The 17,747-nt window shown below is 41.7% G+C and overlaps 1 protein-coding gene and 1 non-coding gene across 5 annotated transcripts in view; both read left to right on the top strand.

The window, feature by feature from the left end:
- SLIT2 (slit guidance ligand 2) overlaps positions 1-17,747 on the top strand; it is a 310,193-nt gene that overhangs the window by 226,863 nt on the left and 65,583 nt on the right. For 3 of the 4 annotated variants that reach the window (XM_039914653.1, XM_039914654.1, XM_029083486.2), the window contains 9 exons: positions 396-467; positions 963-1,034; positions 2,742-2,813; positions 4,804-4,947; positions 5,076-5,239; positions 6,194-6,217; positions 9,719-9,869; positions 10,570-10,644; positions 15,459-15,602. In XM_039914653.1, the coding sequence (XP_039770587.1) occupies positions 396-467; positions 963-1,034; positions 2,742-2,813; positions 4,804-4,947; positions 5,076-5,239; positions 6,194-6,217; positions 9,719-9,869; positions 10,570-10,644; positions 15,459-15,602 (918 nt within the window). The remainder of the gene's footprint in view (positions 1-395; positions 468-962; positions 1,035-2,741; positions 2,814-4,803; positions 4,948-5,075; positions 5,240-6,193; positions 6,218-9,718; positions 9,870-10,569; positions 10,645-15,458; positions 15,603-17,747) is intronic. The other variant, XM_029083488.2, reaches the window with a different exon arrangement.
- MIR218-1 (microRNA mir-218-1) lies at positions 9,034-9,151 on the top strand. Its single transcript, NR_034632.1, has one exon. It is a non-coding gene; the product is annotated as a microRNA mir-218-1 (primary transcript).

Here is a 17,747-nt window from a genome sequence, read left to right as displayed (position 1 = left end):
TTCAATCTCTTGACTGAACTCATGGGGACTTTTTTACTCCAGGATGCAACTTTATCGAATCTGTGGGTAATTTTTCAAAAGCCAGGCAAGTGTCAATCCCAAAATTGTCCCACCAAGGAACAGATGATGTGTGTACCTTAAAAAAGTGTTAATTTCAGAGTAAAATCCGGCTGACCAAGTCTTTAAATCAGATGGTATAAGAAAAGAGTTTTGACTTTTCTACCTAGGTAATAAAAATGGTTCAGTCTAGTTGAGAGTTCACAAAAACCTGAGTAGATACCATATTCTGCGGTTGTTCTGCAACATGAAATGGTGATCATAAATTAGTCTCTTGTCATGAATCTTGAAAAATTTCCCTTTAAAACTTTTTAAGAATTGTATTGTTTTTCTTTCAGACGTTTGGAGCAGAACTCAATCAAGGTCATCCCTCCTGGAGCTTTCTCACCCTATAAAAAACTTCGGAGGATGTGAGCTAAAATTCATTTTGGAATTTTCAGTATGATTTGCTGGGAGGATGGTGGGGGGCTGTAAACACCCAAAGACCAGTCATAAGTATTTTTCCAGAATTTGATAGCTGAAGAATTAATATGCTGGACTATTATTTTGATATAATTCCTTTGCCAATTTAATGACAGTAATATGTAATTTGACATATTTGACATATCTATGTATGTATGTCTGTCCAACCTTTCTGACATCAATGCATTTGTAGCTATTTGTCACCAAAGCTTCACATGATTGTCAAAACATATATTTTTTAGTTTATATGGGAGGTCTTTCTTTAGTACATAATATTAGCTCTTTCGTGAGCCAAGTTCTAACTCATCGTGTAGATCCAGAACAGATATCTAAAGGCAGCCTACAAATTTCTCCCATGATAAATTGCAATGACATTCTGCTTCAGTGGTTATTTTTCAGAGAAGAGCTTGAAGTAATTTAATGTAACCCACTTCTAATTTTAGTGACCTGAGTAATAATCAGATCTCCGAAGCAGCCCCAGATGCCTTCCAAGGCCTACGTTCCCTCAACTCACTGTAAGTGTCCACCTATCTCTAAATAAATGCAAAATCTTTATCTCGGAGTTCACCTAAGTGGAAAATACCACTTAATCTGTATCTCTTTAACTGCACCGAAAATGGTGAGAATTGCAGATGTCCCATTTTATATTTTAATTGCTTAAAATAATTATTGCATATTTTTAGGTTTAGGAGTGTATATTAAGTATCTAGTGCATTTGGGGAGAAATAAAATAAGAATGCATTTTTATAAGAGTTCCATGCTCCATCGGGAAAAGTTATTTGTGCATTTAGACCATAATTTTAAAAAGGAACAATTAGAAAGAGAACGGAAGCCTTATTGGATCTGAACATGACTCTTTCTACAAATTTAGCAGAGATCCTCAGGGGTGAAACCTCTCAAAATTTGGTTTGTTTCTGGCAGGGTCTCTCCCTTCTCAAATTCTGATTGCTGCAGCTTCAGCACAGGCAGCATTTAGAAAGCATCTCTTTAAAATATAGTTTGGTTAACCAGTGATAGTAATATTAAGCACATAGATATGACAAACCTCGTGCCAACCACTGGGCTCGATTCAAGATAATCACATTGGATGTCATTTTGCATATGGGACTCACACTCTAAGAAGAAGGGAAAATATAAGTATATTTTTGCCATTTTACAGAAGCAGCAGCCAAGACACAGATAAATTAAGTGGCTTGCCAAGGTCATAGAGCTGGCAAGTAGGAGAGAGTTCTAACTCCCAGTTAATCAGTGAGAAGCAGCATCATGTACTGGATAGAGCATGGGCCTGGGAATCAGAAGGTCATGGATTCTAATTCCGACTCCACTTGTCTGCTATGTGACCTTGGGCAAGGCACTTCACTTCTCTGGGTTTCAGTTGCCTCATCTGTAAAATGTGTGTGTCAAGACCGTGTGTCCAACCTGATTTGCTCGTTTCCACCTGGCTATAAATGGTATTCAACAATATCATGGGTATCGATTGAGTGCTTACTATGTGCTCTTTCTAATAGGCCATATTGCCTCTCAATTACCCATGCTAAAAGGTCCACAGATGACTCCAAAGCAGGAGATGGCATGGGCTTCATCTGAAATAGTGGAGAAAGTGGCCCTGTATAACTGCAGTCTGGGCAGAAGAGAGTGACTCTTAGAGGTTACAGGTGTCCAGGAAGGTGAAGTTTCAGAGCAGGGTCGCTCACAAGTGGTGAGAACTTAGAAATCAAATCCAACTAAGAAAATAATGACCTCCCCATATGCTTTGCCCTTTAAAAGCATTCAGACTTCAGATACATCAAGAGTTAGACGTGAGACCTAATGAACAGTGAAACTTATGAAAAATTAAGTAGTGATCTTAATGAAATGTAGTATGCTTCCCTCTCAGTGCTTTTAATCCCTTTTTGTCGACTTTCATGGGAGTCCTGATTTTGAGAGGAATTCCTTGTTCATTTGCTGCACGCAATTAATTGCTATCTACAGGAAGCCGGGGAATAACGAAAGGCTGGTAAAATGTGGAAGAGGTATTAGAAATGTGGATGGGAAGACATTCTGTATGCAGAAAAGGATTTTGCCTAAATTTATTTTTTATCTGCTTGCAAGGCCATCCATGTATATCATATATGCCTACATATGTGTTATGATACATTAGAATGTCAACTACGCCACTTTATTTATGCTGATGTCTTCTATTGGATGCTTTCTGATTTTTCCAACTTCTAAAATTTTGACAGTGTCCTCTATGGAAATAAAATTACTGAACTTCCAAAGAGTTTGTTTGAAGGACTCTTCTCCTTACAGCTGCTGTGAGTATTTGTTACTTCTAAATTTTGAATTCTATGGACAAGCAAAATTCATCTGAGCTCATGATCCACAGGAATTCATTTTTACAACAAAATAAACAAAAAATTGAACTGAATGTTGGAAAATCTCGAGCAACTATTCATTAAAAATCCACACTTTGTGGATTTGCCTATTTTTTTCATCAGTGGTACTTACTGAGTGCTTACTGTGTGCAGAGCATTGTACTGAGCGTGGGAAAGTGCAATGCAGTAGAGTCGGTAGATACAATCCATTCTATATAAGGAGCTTTCAGAAGACTCTTTGATTTATTTTGTTTTAACATGGCTAGAAAAGGGAGCAGTATGCTGCTCTTTTCATCAAGTTTTGTCAAAATAATCTGCAGCACCTACAATTTGGGAGGAACACTGATGAAAATAGATGATGTGCATGAGGCCATAAAAGTAGCATTGCAACCCAGGGAGCGGATTATCTGGGAATCACTGGCTTGAAACTTTGAAGATTGATGAGCTTAGAAAATATTATCTACCCTTTGATTTGAAGGATTTTACTACCCAGACCATAGAGTTGGTTTTTGGCACTAGGTCTTATTTGGGGAGACAACAATATTACTAGGATTTGAATGATGGTCAAGTCACAGGCTCTCATGTAGGTTGATATTCAAAATCCTTCATTGAAATCCCTTTAAGCTCTTGATTGGCTTATCAGTGGCTCATCTTATAGTGAGTTACAAAGAAAATCATCACATTCTGCTTCGTTTATAGAGGTTTTAAGCAGTCTGATGCCCTTTTATTTTCAGGTCTTCCCTTATGACCCTTGGAATATAAATTTACCTTAACTTGTTCTACAGTGTTTTGTTCACCTACTCCCCGTGATCTCTTCCTAATCAGTCAGTGGAGACTTGTAGATCTGCATCCTGTTTTAGTCTTTCCCAATATTACTCCACCTCTGAAAATCTGCTGGCAGATATTTCGTATATCTCACACCACATTCCATTATACCCAAAATGCCCCTTTTCCAACCGTCCTCATCCCACCATTACCTTCAGGCAACCCTTCCTGCTAACCCATCCCTGTATCCCTTCCACATGATTTCCCCATGATCCCTTAATCAAATTCAGGTCAGCACCCTTTTCTCTCTGTTGATGATTCTTGGACCCTAGAGATCACGACAGATGTATATCCTGCTCGCTGAACTCTTGTGTCTCCTTTGGGATCATCTTTGTTAGCCTGATCCAGCACCTGGTGCCTTGCATAGGTTAAATGGCCCGATTGCTACTTCAGCAGCCAAGGATCTTCGGCTTTTCCCTTGACTCTAGAATTACTCTGGAATGTGTATTCTCCCAAGCACTTAGCACAGTGCTCAATAAAGACCACTGATGATGAGTGAACGCAGGAAGGAAATGAGCCTGAAGTCGCGTTATTGACTCCAAAATCAGTGTTTGGGGTAGGTCAGGGCTGGGGGTGGGGGGTGGTGGCGGGGGTCATAAAGTAGAGCAGAAACCACAAGGGAGAGTCATTTCCTCATCCGTGCTCCAAATGGTTTCTGACCTGCATCCCAATATTGGATGAGAATATTACCATCCCTAAATCAAATGTTTAAATAATCTCTGGGAAAAGGAAGAAGCCTTTATTCAAGGTTTTGATGTATTTGCACACAATTCACGCATCCTCGGTAAACAAGTCAATGACTAATGGTTGTCTTTCCCTGAAAGTGTAAGCTCCTTGTTGATGGAGAATGTATCTGATGCATCTCTTGAACTTTCCCCAGCAGAGTTCTTTGTGCCAGTGTCTATTCAGTAAACTGTGATCATTCCTACTACCACTAAATCTGCCATTTCGCCACTGCAGCTGAATGCATTCCCCTTCTTTTAAGCTGGTGGCAGATACCCGTAATCACCCAGCTGCTGAGCAAGTCCCAACTCTAAAAGCGCGTGTGAGAACTACCCAAGGGCAACAGCCCGATGAAATTAATGGCCTCCGTTTAATCAAACAGATTGCTGAATGCCAACAAGATCAACTGCTTGCGAGTCGATGCTTTCCAAGATCTTCACAACTTGAACCTCCTGTCCTTGTATGACAACAAGCTTCAGACCATTGCCAAAGGCACCTTTTCACCCCTGCGCGCTATTCAGACCCTGTAGGTGCCGTTTGTCTCGGGCTCGGCGGGCCTCATTGTTTAAAATGTGCATCCTCGTAGGCTTTCCTCGGTCGAAACGGTTAAGCTCGTTGCTAATAATATGTAAAACCACTTTGTGTCCCTGCAAGGCATTTGGCCCAGAACCCGTTTATTTGTGACTGCCATCTGAAGTGGCTGGCGGATTATCTCCACACAAACCCTATCGAGACCAGTGGTGCTCGCTGCACCAGCCCCCGCCGTCTGGCAAACAAAAGAATTGGCCAGATCAAAAGCAAGAAATTCCGCTGTTCAGGTAATTTGCTGGGTTCGTCTGTTGTTTTTCTTATGTTGCCCCAAAGACCAGCGGTTCCAGAAGTCACAAACAGCTGGCTCCCTGCTGAATTATTAAACATTGTGGAACCTTTGCTTTTGCTTCTACCGCTGAACGAGGAGGAAATGAGATTGGTCGAAGCTCAGTCGCTGCCACCGTTGATATTGTTAGAATGATGTCGAGCAGAAGAAATAAAATATTTGGCACGTTGAAAGGCAGCTAAGTAATTATTTGCTCCTTGCACTTACCTAGGCTTTTATTCAGCCGTGTCAAAACACTCTTTAAAAATGTTGATCGTCTCATAACTCACCAGTGAGAAAATGAAGTACAGCCCTGACCTCCTTTGTTTGACAAGGAAACTCAGGCACAGTTAGTGATTGGCCCAGTTTCCTGCAGCAGATCAGTTGAAGGGATGGCTTTTAATCCTCTGGTCTAACTGGCGCATCCTTGTTCTCCTTGCAGTCTGATCTCAACTGGGAGCACCAAGTTAAATTGTTTTCTCAAAGAATCTCTCTTCAGAAATTTACGGAGTATGCTTTCAAAGCAATTAGCTGAATATGATGAAATAACCTGTGCTTTGAATGGGGGTGGGGGGCGGGGGCCTGAAACTGAAATTTAATTTTGGTCTTACTGATCTTAATTCATTTTTACTAATCCCCACCCAATCATGTGATATCCAACATATTCCCAGAAACCAGTTCAAATTGTTAGTCTTGCTGGAGGGCAAATGCCAAAAAATAACTTTTTATCATCCATATTCCAAGATGCATTTGCAACGTTAGTGGGTATAGATGTAAAATTCCTGCTCCTGTTTGACTACACTTTTTTTCCCCTTAATTAACTTTAGTCTATACTTAATCTAATACAACTCTTATCTTTGCTTGCTGACATTCAGGTGCATCTTCTATTTTTTTTTTTCTTTTTTGTTTTATTTAGCTAAAGAACAGTATTTCATTCCAGGTAGGTTTGGCTCTGTAGTAGGACTAATTGCAGACACTTTTCTCTCACCCTGAAAGACCAACCTTTGCCACAGTTTCCTAGAAATCTGCTGCATGTTTGTTTTTTTAATGTAGTGAGCACCTTCTTTGTAGATTTAGTTCTCTGCATAGTTCACTAGTTGCTAGTTTATGAAATGTGGGCTTTGCATGCAGCTTCTACACACCACAAACACATGGTTTTTCTTTCACACACTTTGGAACTGTCCTTCCCTCTAAATAGAAGGTTGTACCTGCTCCTTTCTATTTAAATTAATGTCTTTGCTTAAGGTACCGTCTCTCCTTGCTGTTTTTAAAATGCAGCTTCCTGGGCTGGTTTTGAAGACAGAGAATCTGACCACTGTGAAAGAGCTAGGCTACCGGCAGTCAGTCTCAAGCATTTAAATTAATGGGCTTTCTTTTGGGGTGGGGAGGGCGAGGGGGAGAGAAGTGGGTTTTTGCATTGTTTAAATCTTGAGCAAATGGTTTTTCTCTGCTTTGCCTTTTTATATGCTCAAGCAGCAGTTTCGCAGCTTCCTGCTGACTGTCGCAACTGTTGCTGGTTCACCTTTGACTTCCCAATCCCCAGATTTCTGGAGTCCCGATAGAGTGCCATGGGAAGAATGCCGATGTCCTTCAAAAAGGCATTCAGAGGTCACCGTCGCTCCATATGCTGTGGATATTTTAGCCAGATGGATAAAATATTTTGTAAAATCTATCTTTTTTGCAACTTAAATTTCATCCATCCGTGTAAACTCTGCTGCTTGTTCTAGCTCTTTGACACAAATTTCTTTACCTGTCTTTTCTTTGCCTGCCACCTTTGTGAAATGTTTTCTTAGGATATTGCATATACATGATATTTGTTAAACTAACAAGTACTAGATGCTAGATTGGAAATGTACCCCTGTCCAAACATTAATGTCAAGAAATGATCTTTGTGAATTTGCTCTGAAACCGATTCTGGTTTAACTATAATGAGTTCACTCTTGTCCTTGTAGTAAGTATTTGTGGATAGATTGATTAGAGCTATTGATCTATAATCTGATATGTTGCAGCAGGTTTTCTTTTATTGACTTTGCTTTATTTACTCTGGAATGATCACATTAAATTTAGTATGTTCTTTCTTGAGCATAGGGATAGCCAAGGAAGGGCGTATTTCACAGAATCATCCTTTACAAGCAGGTGTGCGGGAAGGGAATCCGAATACCATAATTTTCTAAATTTTTTACTCTATCTAGGATTAATACCAAATGGTTGTTTTCTTGCCACGGGCAGGCAGCAGTATTTGCTCCTAAAAGCGTAGCATGTCGTCAGTATTTCCACAGCGTATTCAAAACTTTTGGATTTTTTCAGTACTCCTCTTTATGATGAAAAGAAATGAGGAAGCATCTTTATATTTTTCACTTGCGAAGGAAATGATTGCTCTAATGTACAGAATGGTATCCCTTTCCAACTGTAACATTCCTTTCTTTCTGCCAGCTGCCACAGTGTCCCGCGTAGATACATTTCTTATCTATGTGAAGCTCAGATCCGGGCCTAAATTTGCAGTTTCCATTTATTAAATTTGAGCCTTGGAGGGTGCTACTTTCTAGGAGATAGAAGCTTATTTGAACAAGCCATTCAACAAGCAATGAACTTAACATCAAATGGGTCGGCAGTGTGAGCGGGGGAGTGTAGAATTGTCGGAGACTGGCTCTAACTAGCACCGCTGATGCATAAACCATATTCACAGTGTTTCCACATCGTCCTGTTTGGAAACTAAAGAACAACAGCAATAATAATACAAGGAATATGTACAGCACTTCTGTTGTTAAACACTTTCCAAAACACTTTTGCTTTGCGTAGCTCACTTGGCTATTCCAAACGTGGCTCGGTAGCAAAAAGCTTCCCTGTTCTGGTAGTTGTAGCATATTCAGAGTTTAATGTCGTGCCTGCCTTCCATTTGTCTAAATGACATTACTTGCAGTGACCTAGAAACCAAAATACCATGCCATCTTAGACCATAGCATTCGGATTTGAACGAAGGTTTTGTGGTGAAAGTTTTCAGTGACTTTAATTCATTTTAAATGTCAAAAACGTTTACTTGGATTTGGCCTATCATTATGCAACATGCTTGATTTTGCAATGACTTCATTTAAAGTAGGTTTGTTCTTTTTTGGCGGGGGGCTGGGGGGGACCTGTTATATAAAATTGATTTTTAACACCTACCCATTGGACCCTCACCTTTCAATCCAAACTCCTTTAACTTGAACCCCTAGTACAAAATGAGAGAAATGGCTTATGTTAGTGAGAGAGCTTAGATTCGTGTTTTAATCTCAACTGGGAATGCTCTGTCTCTCTTTCCTTCTTGGCTGTCTTTCCTTTTGCAGGAGTTCACCATTTGGGCTGTAAGTAAAGTTCAGTGATTGAACCAAAACACAGTGTTCTTCCCGATACTGACACACCTTCTGCTAAGACTCAATCCTTTGTATCTTTGTTCCAAGGGGAACCCACAGGTCTTTTCTGTTTTTCCCTTCTGAGCCACTTTCTTCCAAAATGTTTCCTCCCCATATGAAAGACCTTGTTTCCTTTCTGTAGATCGCAAGGAATTGTGGCGAGTCCTCTCACCTTAGTCGTTTTTGGAACTTTGAGTAAAACCTTGTCTTCACTACATGCTTACAATGGCTATGAACATTCTGAAGAAGAATGCATGTCTTGTAAACAGTATTACACTTCCAGGTGTCTGTTGCCGTCTTCCTCTTCTCCCTTCTCCCCTTTGCTTCCTTCGAATTTCCTCTTGGTCTTTTCCTTGCCCTAGTGGATGCAGTATTGACGGTTTAGCGAGATTTTCTGTTGTGCTTGATCTAACCATGTGGTTGCAAGGTATGAGTAAAACATGGTTCTGTCAAGCACCATGGAAAGTCACGCAGCTTTCTACAGCATGGCAAGCTGCTGAGGCTTAGTCAGGATTATTCAAAGCTAACTGGGGAGAAAAAATGGGGGGGTGGGGGCTCCTGTGTATTTATGAGGCGATGTGGAAGGTAGCTGGAATAGAATTCAGAGGGCTGGTAGCCTAATCGACACCAAAAAAAAAAAAAGAAAGAAAAAAGAAAACACTAAACCATGCCCTAATAAAGTTGCCATACGAGTCTCTGCTTGCAAGGGAAGGCAGTTGGAAAATCTTGACTCAAAGAGAAATAAGAATTAGATGCCATTGTGTGATGATCAGTAAACAGGCTAGATTGGCTCATGGCAGGATCAGCAGAAAGTACAGCTGTGAAAAGCTCATCTTATAATGTAAACCCGTCGTTATGACTTAAAGCAAGTTTCAACCCTCTCCTGACACCCTTGCATCTGTTTACTGTTCAGTGTGACCCATTTGGACCAGATGTTTCCTAAGTTACCTACCCAGTGTCTCACTTATAGTTCTGCCATGTTTATTCTTTAAGGAAAGAAATAACCTTGCGCTTCAGACTCAGGCTCTTTATTTTGAATTGAACCCTCCCAGGCACAGAAGATTATCGGTCAAAATTGAGTGGCGACTGTTTTGCTGATCTAGCTTGCCCGGAAAAGTGTCGCTGTGAGGGAACCACAGTGGACTGCTCCAACCAGAAGCTCTCCAAGATCCCGGATCACATTCCCCAGTATACCGCAGAGCTGTAAGTCAGCCCCTTCCTCCTCTCTCCCTTCAATTATGACTCCGAGGAGCAAAAGCCAACCAGTCTCGTGCCCAGAAATGTTGCGATCAAGCTTGTGTCCTCAAATAATAAGCCTTCTTTGAGCTCATGCTTGGAGTTAAAACATTTGATTTCGATCATTAGTATTTTAAGGATACCTGGCCCTCGGCAGAGCCGCCGAAATCTATTTTCTTATCAGTAGTGTACCCGAGACTGTATAGCAAGAACAAAGCCGGTCTTTTGAAATTGCCTTCAATTAAATAGCCAGCATGAAAATTTAATTTCCTATGGCTTTGAGTTAAGGGGATAAAAGACCCTGCGTAAATGCCAAGTGTTAAACTTCTTTGAGGAAGCCACACAGATAACCAAGGTGTTACCCACCTGAGTGCCTTTTATAGGTCCCTTATTTCCATGACTGAATGAAACAGAATTTGAAATGTCATCTGGCTGCATTAAAACTCTTGAACTAGTTTAAATTAACTATCACAGAGCTAGGGCCTAGTTGATGCTTCAGCAACAATTTTTGAAAATTCAAAAAAAAAAGTGAATCCAACAAAATATTATATTTGCACTCCTAGAACAAAATGTCAAGTGCATGTTTTCTCAATTTAAGAAGGGTGGTGTGAGAGACAGGCTTTGGAAGTGCTCTGGGCTTGTTTTGGTTATTTTTTCCTCTTTCCAGGCGACTCAACAACAATGAATTCACCGTGTTAGAGGCTACTGGGATCTTTAAGAAACTCCCTCAACTACGTAAAATGTAAGTTTATTCCCCTTTGTCTCTGGACATGCAGAGGGTTTTTTAGCTTCCACTTAGCATTCCTTTGCAGTTTTTCACAAAAACCTGCAATCTGCATGGCATTCCAAAAAAAGTCAAAGTCCGTGAGCTAGAGGTTTTTACATGGGCTTAGTCTAATCACTGAAGTAGATCAGAGCTGGCAGCTCTTTTCAATAGTTCTAGGCACCGTCAGGAACAACACCTCATGTGGCCTTGCTTTGGCATCTCTTAGTTTAAACTCAGACAGCTGTTCCATTATACAGTCACAGCAGGGATCTTGCATTCTAAGCAAATCAAAAATGGGTCCAATAATCTTTCGTAACTTCCTTTACTATTCCCTAAACCGTGCTGTTACGCCTCTTTCAGCACATTCAAGGCCAGCGTTTGACTTTTTGGTTCATTAAACTTTCATTAGAAAATAATCAAAACTAAATGATTGGAAACCTGGCTTGATAGCTCATCTGTGTCCGTTCATGTCCACGATTCATATTCCAAGAGAAGTTTCATAAACTCAGCAATTTTCTACATTATTGGAAAAATGCACAATGACTTTAACCTTAGTAAAGAGCTGAAATATCCATGATGGGAAAAATGGACTTGCGTTTTGTTGTTTTTTTTTAAAAAAAAATATTGGCTCTTCTGGAAACGCCCCATCCAAAGAAGAGGGAAACGAAAGATTTAACCACACTTTCACAAGAAAGATTAGGTGAGGTTGTCCATTTTGGCCTCCTTGTGTTACTCCTGATTCTCTTATTGTGTATTCAAGGTGTCCTGCAAGAGACCCAACAAGTCACAGAGTAAAGCTCATTCATTCATTCATTCATTCATTCTTTCGATCATATTTATTGAGCACTTACTGTGTGCAGAGCGCTGAACTAAGCACTTGGGAAGTACAATTCAGCAACAAATAAAGACAATCCCTGCCCACAACAGGCTTACAGTCTAGAAGGGGGAAGACAAACATCTAAACAAGTTAACAGGAATCAGTAGCATTATAACCGAATAGAATTATAGATATATGCACATCATTAATAAAAATAAATAGAATTATGATTATAAATATGTACATACATACACGAAGGCTGTGGGAGGAGGGGGAGCGATGGGGGAAGGAAGAGGGAGCAGATGGAAAGGGGTCCTAGTGATCACCTTCTCACCAGTTCTGTTAGGGAAGTGAACATGCATCTAGCCTACATTTGCTGCAGCTGCAGAACTTGGGGAGCTAAGGAAGCTCTAAACTCTCCTATCTCCACCCCACTAGAGCACACCCAACCTAACACTCGCCTGTTGTGCTGCTCGCAGTGGGTTTGAGCCTGCCTGCTACCGGGGGATGGGAGAATGCCAGAGAACTAGATCAACCCCTCCTCTTCCTTCAACTGGGAATGCCCCACCAGACTAACTGATAGTACTGTGGTATTTGTTAAGTGTTTACAAAATGCCTCAGTATACCAATGCCACATGAGGTGGTGTTCCAATCAGTGCCAAAACTATTCAACGGGGCTGCCAGCTCCTATCTACTTTAAGTGATTAGACTAAGCCTGTGTTTCTGCTAGCTCCCATACTTGGACTTTTTTCAGAGTACCATGCAGCTGGGGTAGATACAAAATAATCACCTCAGACACAGTCGTTGTCCTATATAGGGCTTACAATCTAAGAAGAGAAGCTGCATGGCCTAGTGACAAGATCACGGACTTGTGAGTTAGAGGAAGTGGGTTCTAATCCCAGCTCTGCCACTTGTCTGCTGCGCGACCTTAAGCGGGTCAGTTAACTTCTCCGTGCCTCGGTTCCCTCATCTGTAAAATGGGGAGTAAGCATGTGAGCCCCATGTGCGACTGTGTCCGACCTGATTACGTTGTATCTACCCCAGCGCTTAGAACAGTGCTTGGCATATAGTAAGCGCTTGACAGACATTATTATTATAACAGGCATTGTGTTCCCATTTTACAGATGAAACCTTAGCACTGGGACACTATCAATGGTATTTATCTGTGACGGACTAAAGGTCACACTGGAGGCAAGGGACAGAGCTGGGATTAAAACTCAGGTCCTACAACTCCCAGGCCCGTGCTTTTTCCACTAGGTCATGTTGCTTCAAGCCTGGAAGAGTCCATCTCCAGGATCTGAGTCCTTCCCCAGTTCAGCACCCCAGGAAGATTCTATCAAGTATTTAGAGCACACAGGCACTTAGAAGGATTAGGCTGGGGCTGCTGGAGAGGCAGAATGGCCACCCCTCCTCTTCTGTTCTGCCCACAAGTGGAACTGAGTATGAGTGGTAGGACATTGTGCTGTCTGAAGAGGAGTAGCGTGGCTTAGATAGTGAATACAGCACAGGCCCAGAAGTCCAAAGGATCTGGGTTCTAAACCCGGCTCTGCCACATGTCTTCTGTGTGACCTTGAGCAAGTCACTTAACATCTCTGGGCCTCAGTTACCTCGTCTGTAAAATGGGGATTAAGAGTGGGAGCCCCGTGTGGGACAGTGACTGTGTTCAACCTGATTAACTTGTATCTACCCCAGTGCTTAGAACAGTGCTTGGCACATGATAAGCATTTAACAAGTACCATAATAATTATTTTTATTACTATCATTATTATTATTATTAATAACAGCCAACGCATCCCCATGCTTGGTCACATGGGAGAATGTGATCCTTCCAAGTGTATGGTTGGGACATTTGTTAAACACTTTCTTTGTGCAAGCACTTTACTGCATTTTGGGGTAGAAACAGTAAAGTCAGATCAGACGACACTGTCCCTGTCCAACATGAGGCTCACAGGGTAAAGGGAAGAGAGAGCAGGTATTTAGTCCCCATTTTACAGATGAGAAAACTGAGACACAGAGAAGTTGAGTGAGTGGTCCATCATCACACAGCAGTCAGTCAAGTGGCAGATCCAGAATTAGAACCCAGGTCTCCTAACTCTCAGTCCCAGGCTGTTTCTGTTTGGCCACACTACTTCTTATCCCCTAGAAATCATTTCAACCAACAGAGGCTAGATTTTGTATTTTAAGTGGCCCTGTTCCCCTTCTTAAATGAGGGCAGAATCAAACTCATCAAGAAAGGAAGTACATTTAAATGAACTCCAACTATAAAAGTTCAAAGCAAAGCTAAAACAGGACCTTTTTTAAGTGCCGTGCAAGATGCATTTAGAAACAGCAACCAGTCAGATTTTTTCTACAGTCATAGAAACATTCTTTGGCATTCGCCTCATGCCAGATTGTAAATCCAATCCTGAGTTGAAAAGGAAAAACACCCTTTATTTTAACAAAGATGAACAGATATATCAATCCATACATATAGGTACAGGGAGTTCATTTTATATTTTTGTGAGTTTATCAATCTACAGGCTCAAATATTGAAACTGGTTGGGCTTATTTTAGGAACAAACATAGGTTTGTTTGCAAAGTGAAATGTTTACTGTGACAGTAGAGGTTCAAACTCATTGATGACTTTCAACAGGTAACAAGTTTATCTTTGGGGGGGGCACTCTTTTGTGTAGCATCACATTTTGGAAAAGGAATTGCAACTGGACTTGTTTAATGTGTCATTACCTGGAAAAATACTGCAAGAAGGAATAAACATAATTTGGACTAAATGCCACTTTTTTATGGAATTTTTAAGCTCTTACTATGTGCCAGATGCTTTTCTAAGCGCTGGGGTGATACGAGCTAATTAGGTTGGACACAGTCCATGTCCCACATGGAGCTCACAATCTTAATCCCCATTTTACGGATGAGGTAACTGAGGCCCAGGGAAGTGAAGTGACTTTCCCAAGGTCACATAGCAGACAAGTGGTGGAGCCAGGATTAGAAGGCAGCTCCTTCTGACTCCCAGGCCTGTGCTCTGTCCACTAGACCACACTGCTTCCCTGTTTTGAAACAGATATCGTTTGATTTCCTATGGATTGGACAAACTGACCTCTCTGCCTCTTTAGGATTTTCCAGTTCTCTTCTGGAAAACCGTCATTGTCCCCTACCCCTAGTAATGGCTCTCTCTGCTTTCCCCTGCAGTAAGAGCTGTATACCAGGCACTTAGGAGAGAACCATAAAGTTGGAAGATTCAGTTTGGCCTCCAAGTGCTTAATCAGTCAATTGTATTTATTGAGCATTTATAGCATGGCGTAGTGGATAAGGCACAGGCCTGGAAGTCAAAAGGACCTGGTTTCTAATCCTGGCTCTGCCACATGTCTGCAGTGTGACCTAGAATAAGTCACTTAACTTCTCTGGACCTCGGTTACCTCATCTATAAAAAGGGCACAGACACTTTGTCCAATTTGATGGACTTGTATCTGCCCCAGTGCTTAGAACAGTACTTGGCACATAGTAAGCCCTTAAGTACAATTACTAGCGACTTGGGAGAGTACAGTATAACAGATTTGGTAGATATGTGGACACAGGTTGAGTAGATTGTCCCCATTATGGTTGCCCTTTCCTGTGTCTTCAGCACAATACTGTGACTTTGAGTATTATCAATGATTATATATATGTTGGTATTTGTTAAGCGCTTACTATGTGCAGAGCACTGTTCTAAGCGCTGGGGTAAACACAGGGGAATCAGGTTGTCCCACGTGGGGCTCACAGTCTTAATCCCCATTTTACAGATGAGGGAACTGAGGCACAGAGAAGTTAAGTGACTTGCCCACAGTCACACAGCTGACAAGTGGCAGAGCTGGGATTCGAACTCATGAGCCCTGACTCCAAAGCCCATGCTCTTTCCAAAATGATTATCTACAGCTGCCTTAATGATTACAACAGGACAACATCTTTTTTTGTTTGTTTTGTGATAATATTGTTATTTTAGAAACCTCAGCAACAACAAGATCACTGATATTGAAGAAGGAGCATTCGAAGGGGCCTCAGGTGTAAATGAAATACTGCTCACCAGTAACCGTTTGGAAAACATCCGGCATAAGATGTTCAAGGGATTGGAAAGCCTCAAAACCTTGTAAGTGTCCTTATTTGTGGGTCTTTTAAGTCAGACGATTTGCTGCCTCTTCTGTAACCTTCCCACAGCTCCAGCGGAGACAGAATTCTGGGTATCTGTGGTTCTATCTTAGCAGTCAAACTGAGGTAGGCCCAATTGGACCTAAAACCATTCAACTAGAGGGTCTTTGTGGTCAGCATCACCATTAGCATCTGACAAACACCTACCATGGTCATAATAAGAAGAAATAATTATGGTACTTGTTAAGCAGCGTGGCCTAGTGGAAAGATCATGGGCTTGGGAGTCAGAGGTCATGGGTTCTAATGCCAGCTCTGCCCTTTGTCTGCTATGTGACCTTGTGCAAGTCACTTCACTTCTCTGGGCCTCAGTCACCTCATCTGTAAAATGGGGATTAACTGTGAGCCTCACGTGGGACAACCTGATTACCCTGTATCTACCCCAGCACTTAAAACAGTGCTCTGCACATAGTAAGCACTTACTAAATGCCACCATTTTTATTATTATTACTAAGCATTTACTCTGTGCCAAGCACTTTTCTAAGTGCTAGGGTAGATACAAGTTAATCAGGTTGGACACTGCCCCTTTCCTACACAGGGCTCACACTCTTAATCCCCATTTTACAGATGAGGAAACTGCAGCCCAGAGAAGTGACTTGCCCAAAGTCACATGGCAGACATGTGATGGAGCCGGGATTAGAACCCAGGTCCTCCTGACTCCCAGGCTCGTGCTCCATCCACTAAGCCACACTGCAGGAACTGCCACCAATCGGAACGGGGTATATGCAGGAGGACTTCTGACTTTTACTTGGCCTAAATTATTTTTCTCATTAAGTCAACCCCAGCTAGAGGTGCTGTTTTTTCTTAAAGAGCACATCACTGGTGGGATTGTGTTCTCTTGTCAGCCTTTCCCACCATCAGTAAGAGAGCAGATTACACAAAGAGCCAAATGAACGTCATGCTAACAGCAAGGACTTCTCAGTCATCTAAGGAGGGGATGCCTACCGGTCTATATTCCCATGTCCTTGCCTGAATTCCCCTTCCTGAGACTCAATCTGTGAAAAATAATGATGACAATAATGATTATGGTATTTATTAAGCACTTAGTATGTGCCAAGCACTGTTCTAGGTGCTGGGGTAGATACAAGGTAATCAGGTTCAGAGGAGGCCCTATCCTACATGGGACTCAGTCTTAATCCCCCTTTTACAGATGAGGTAAGTGAGGCACAGAGAAGTGAAGTGATTTGCCCAAGGTCCCCCAGCAGACAAGTGGCAGAGTCGGGATTAGAATCCACATCCTCGGACTCCCATGCCCATGCTCTTGTCACTAGGCCATGCTGAAGACGACCTAGAGGTTGGATGTAGTCTAGGGAGTGAAAGAAATGTTGATTTAGTTTTTTGACCTCTCACTCTGAGGCCTCTGCCTTTTGATATTTTTAATGAAAGTGTATTGTCAGAGCTTCTGTTCTCAGACACACAGCTTTGCGTACCCAAGGCAGAAGGACACACTAGTGATTACCCTAACTTTCTTACCTGCTTTGAGGCTGAGCTGGCTATGCCTGAGATGCAGAAATCCAATATGTTGAATTTTTTTGATTATTTTTGTTTTTGTTAAGTACTTAGTGCCCTGTGCTAAGTTTTGGGGGTAGATAGAAGCTAATCAGGGAACACAGTCCATGTTCCCCATGGGGCTCACAGGCTTCATCCCCATTTTACAGATGAGATAGCTGAGGCACAGAGAAGTTAAGCAGCTTGCCTGAGGTCACACAGCAGACAAGAGGTGGAGCCAGTATTAAAACCCAGGTTCTTCTGACTCAGAGGCTTATGCTGTATTCGTTAAGCCACACTGCTCAAGTGAAGGGTTTGCCCAGAAGTGCACACTAATTTAGGTACAGTTGGCAACGAGCACACCAGTTTTTTAGACCTTTTTTTTAAAAAAGCACTAGATTTGACAGTATCCGACTTGGCTTTTTGGGCAAATAGAAGCTACTTCTCTGGAGTGAGATGAGGGAGCTTGACTAGTAAATCGCCATCCCCAAACCAGTGTGTTTTCTCGTTTTTACTGGCCCATTAGAGAAGCAGTGTGGCTCAATGGAAGGAGCAAGGGCTTAGGAGTCAGAGGTCATGGGTTCTAATCCCGGCTCCACCA

This window comes from Ornithorhynchus anatinus, chromosome 18, assembly GCF_004115215.2.
Source record: "Ornithorhynchus anatinus isolate Pmale09 chromosome 18, mOrnAna1.pri.v4, whole genome shotgun sequence".
Taxonomy (NCBI): domain Eukaryota; kingdom Metazoa; phylum Chordata; class Mammalia; order Monotremata; family Ornithorhynchidae; genus Ornithorhynchus; species Ornithorhynchus anatinus.
This window is presented reverse-complemented; position numbering and strand designations above follow the sequence as displayed.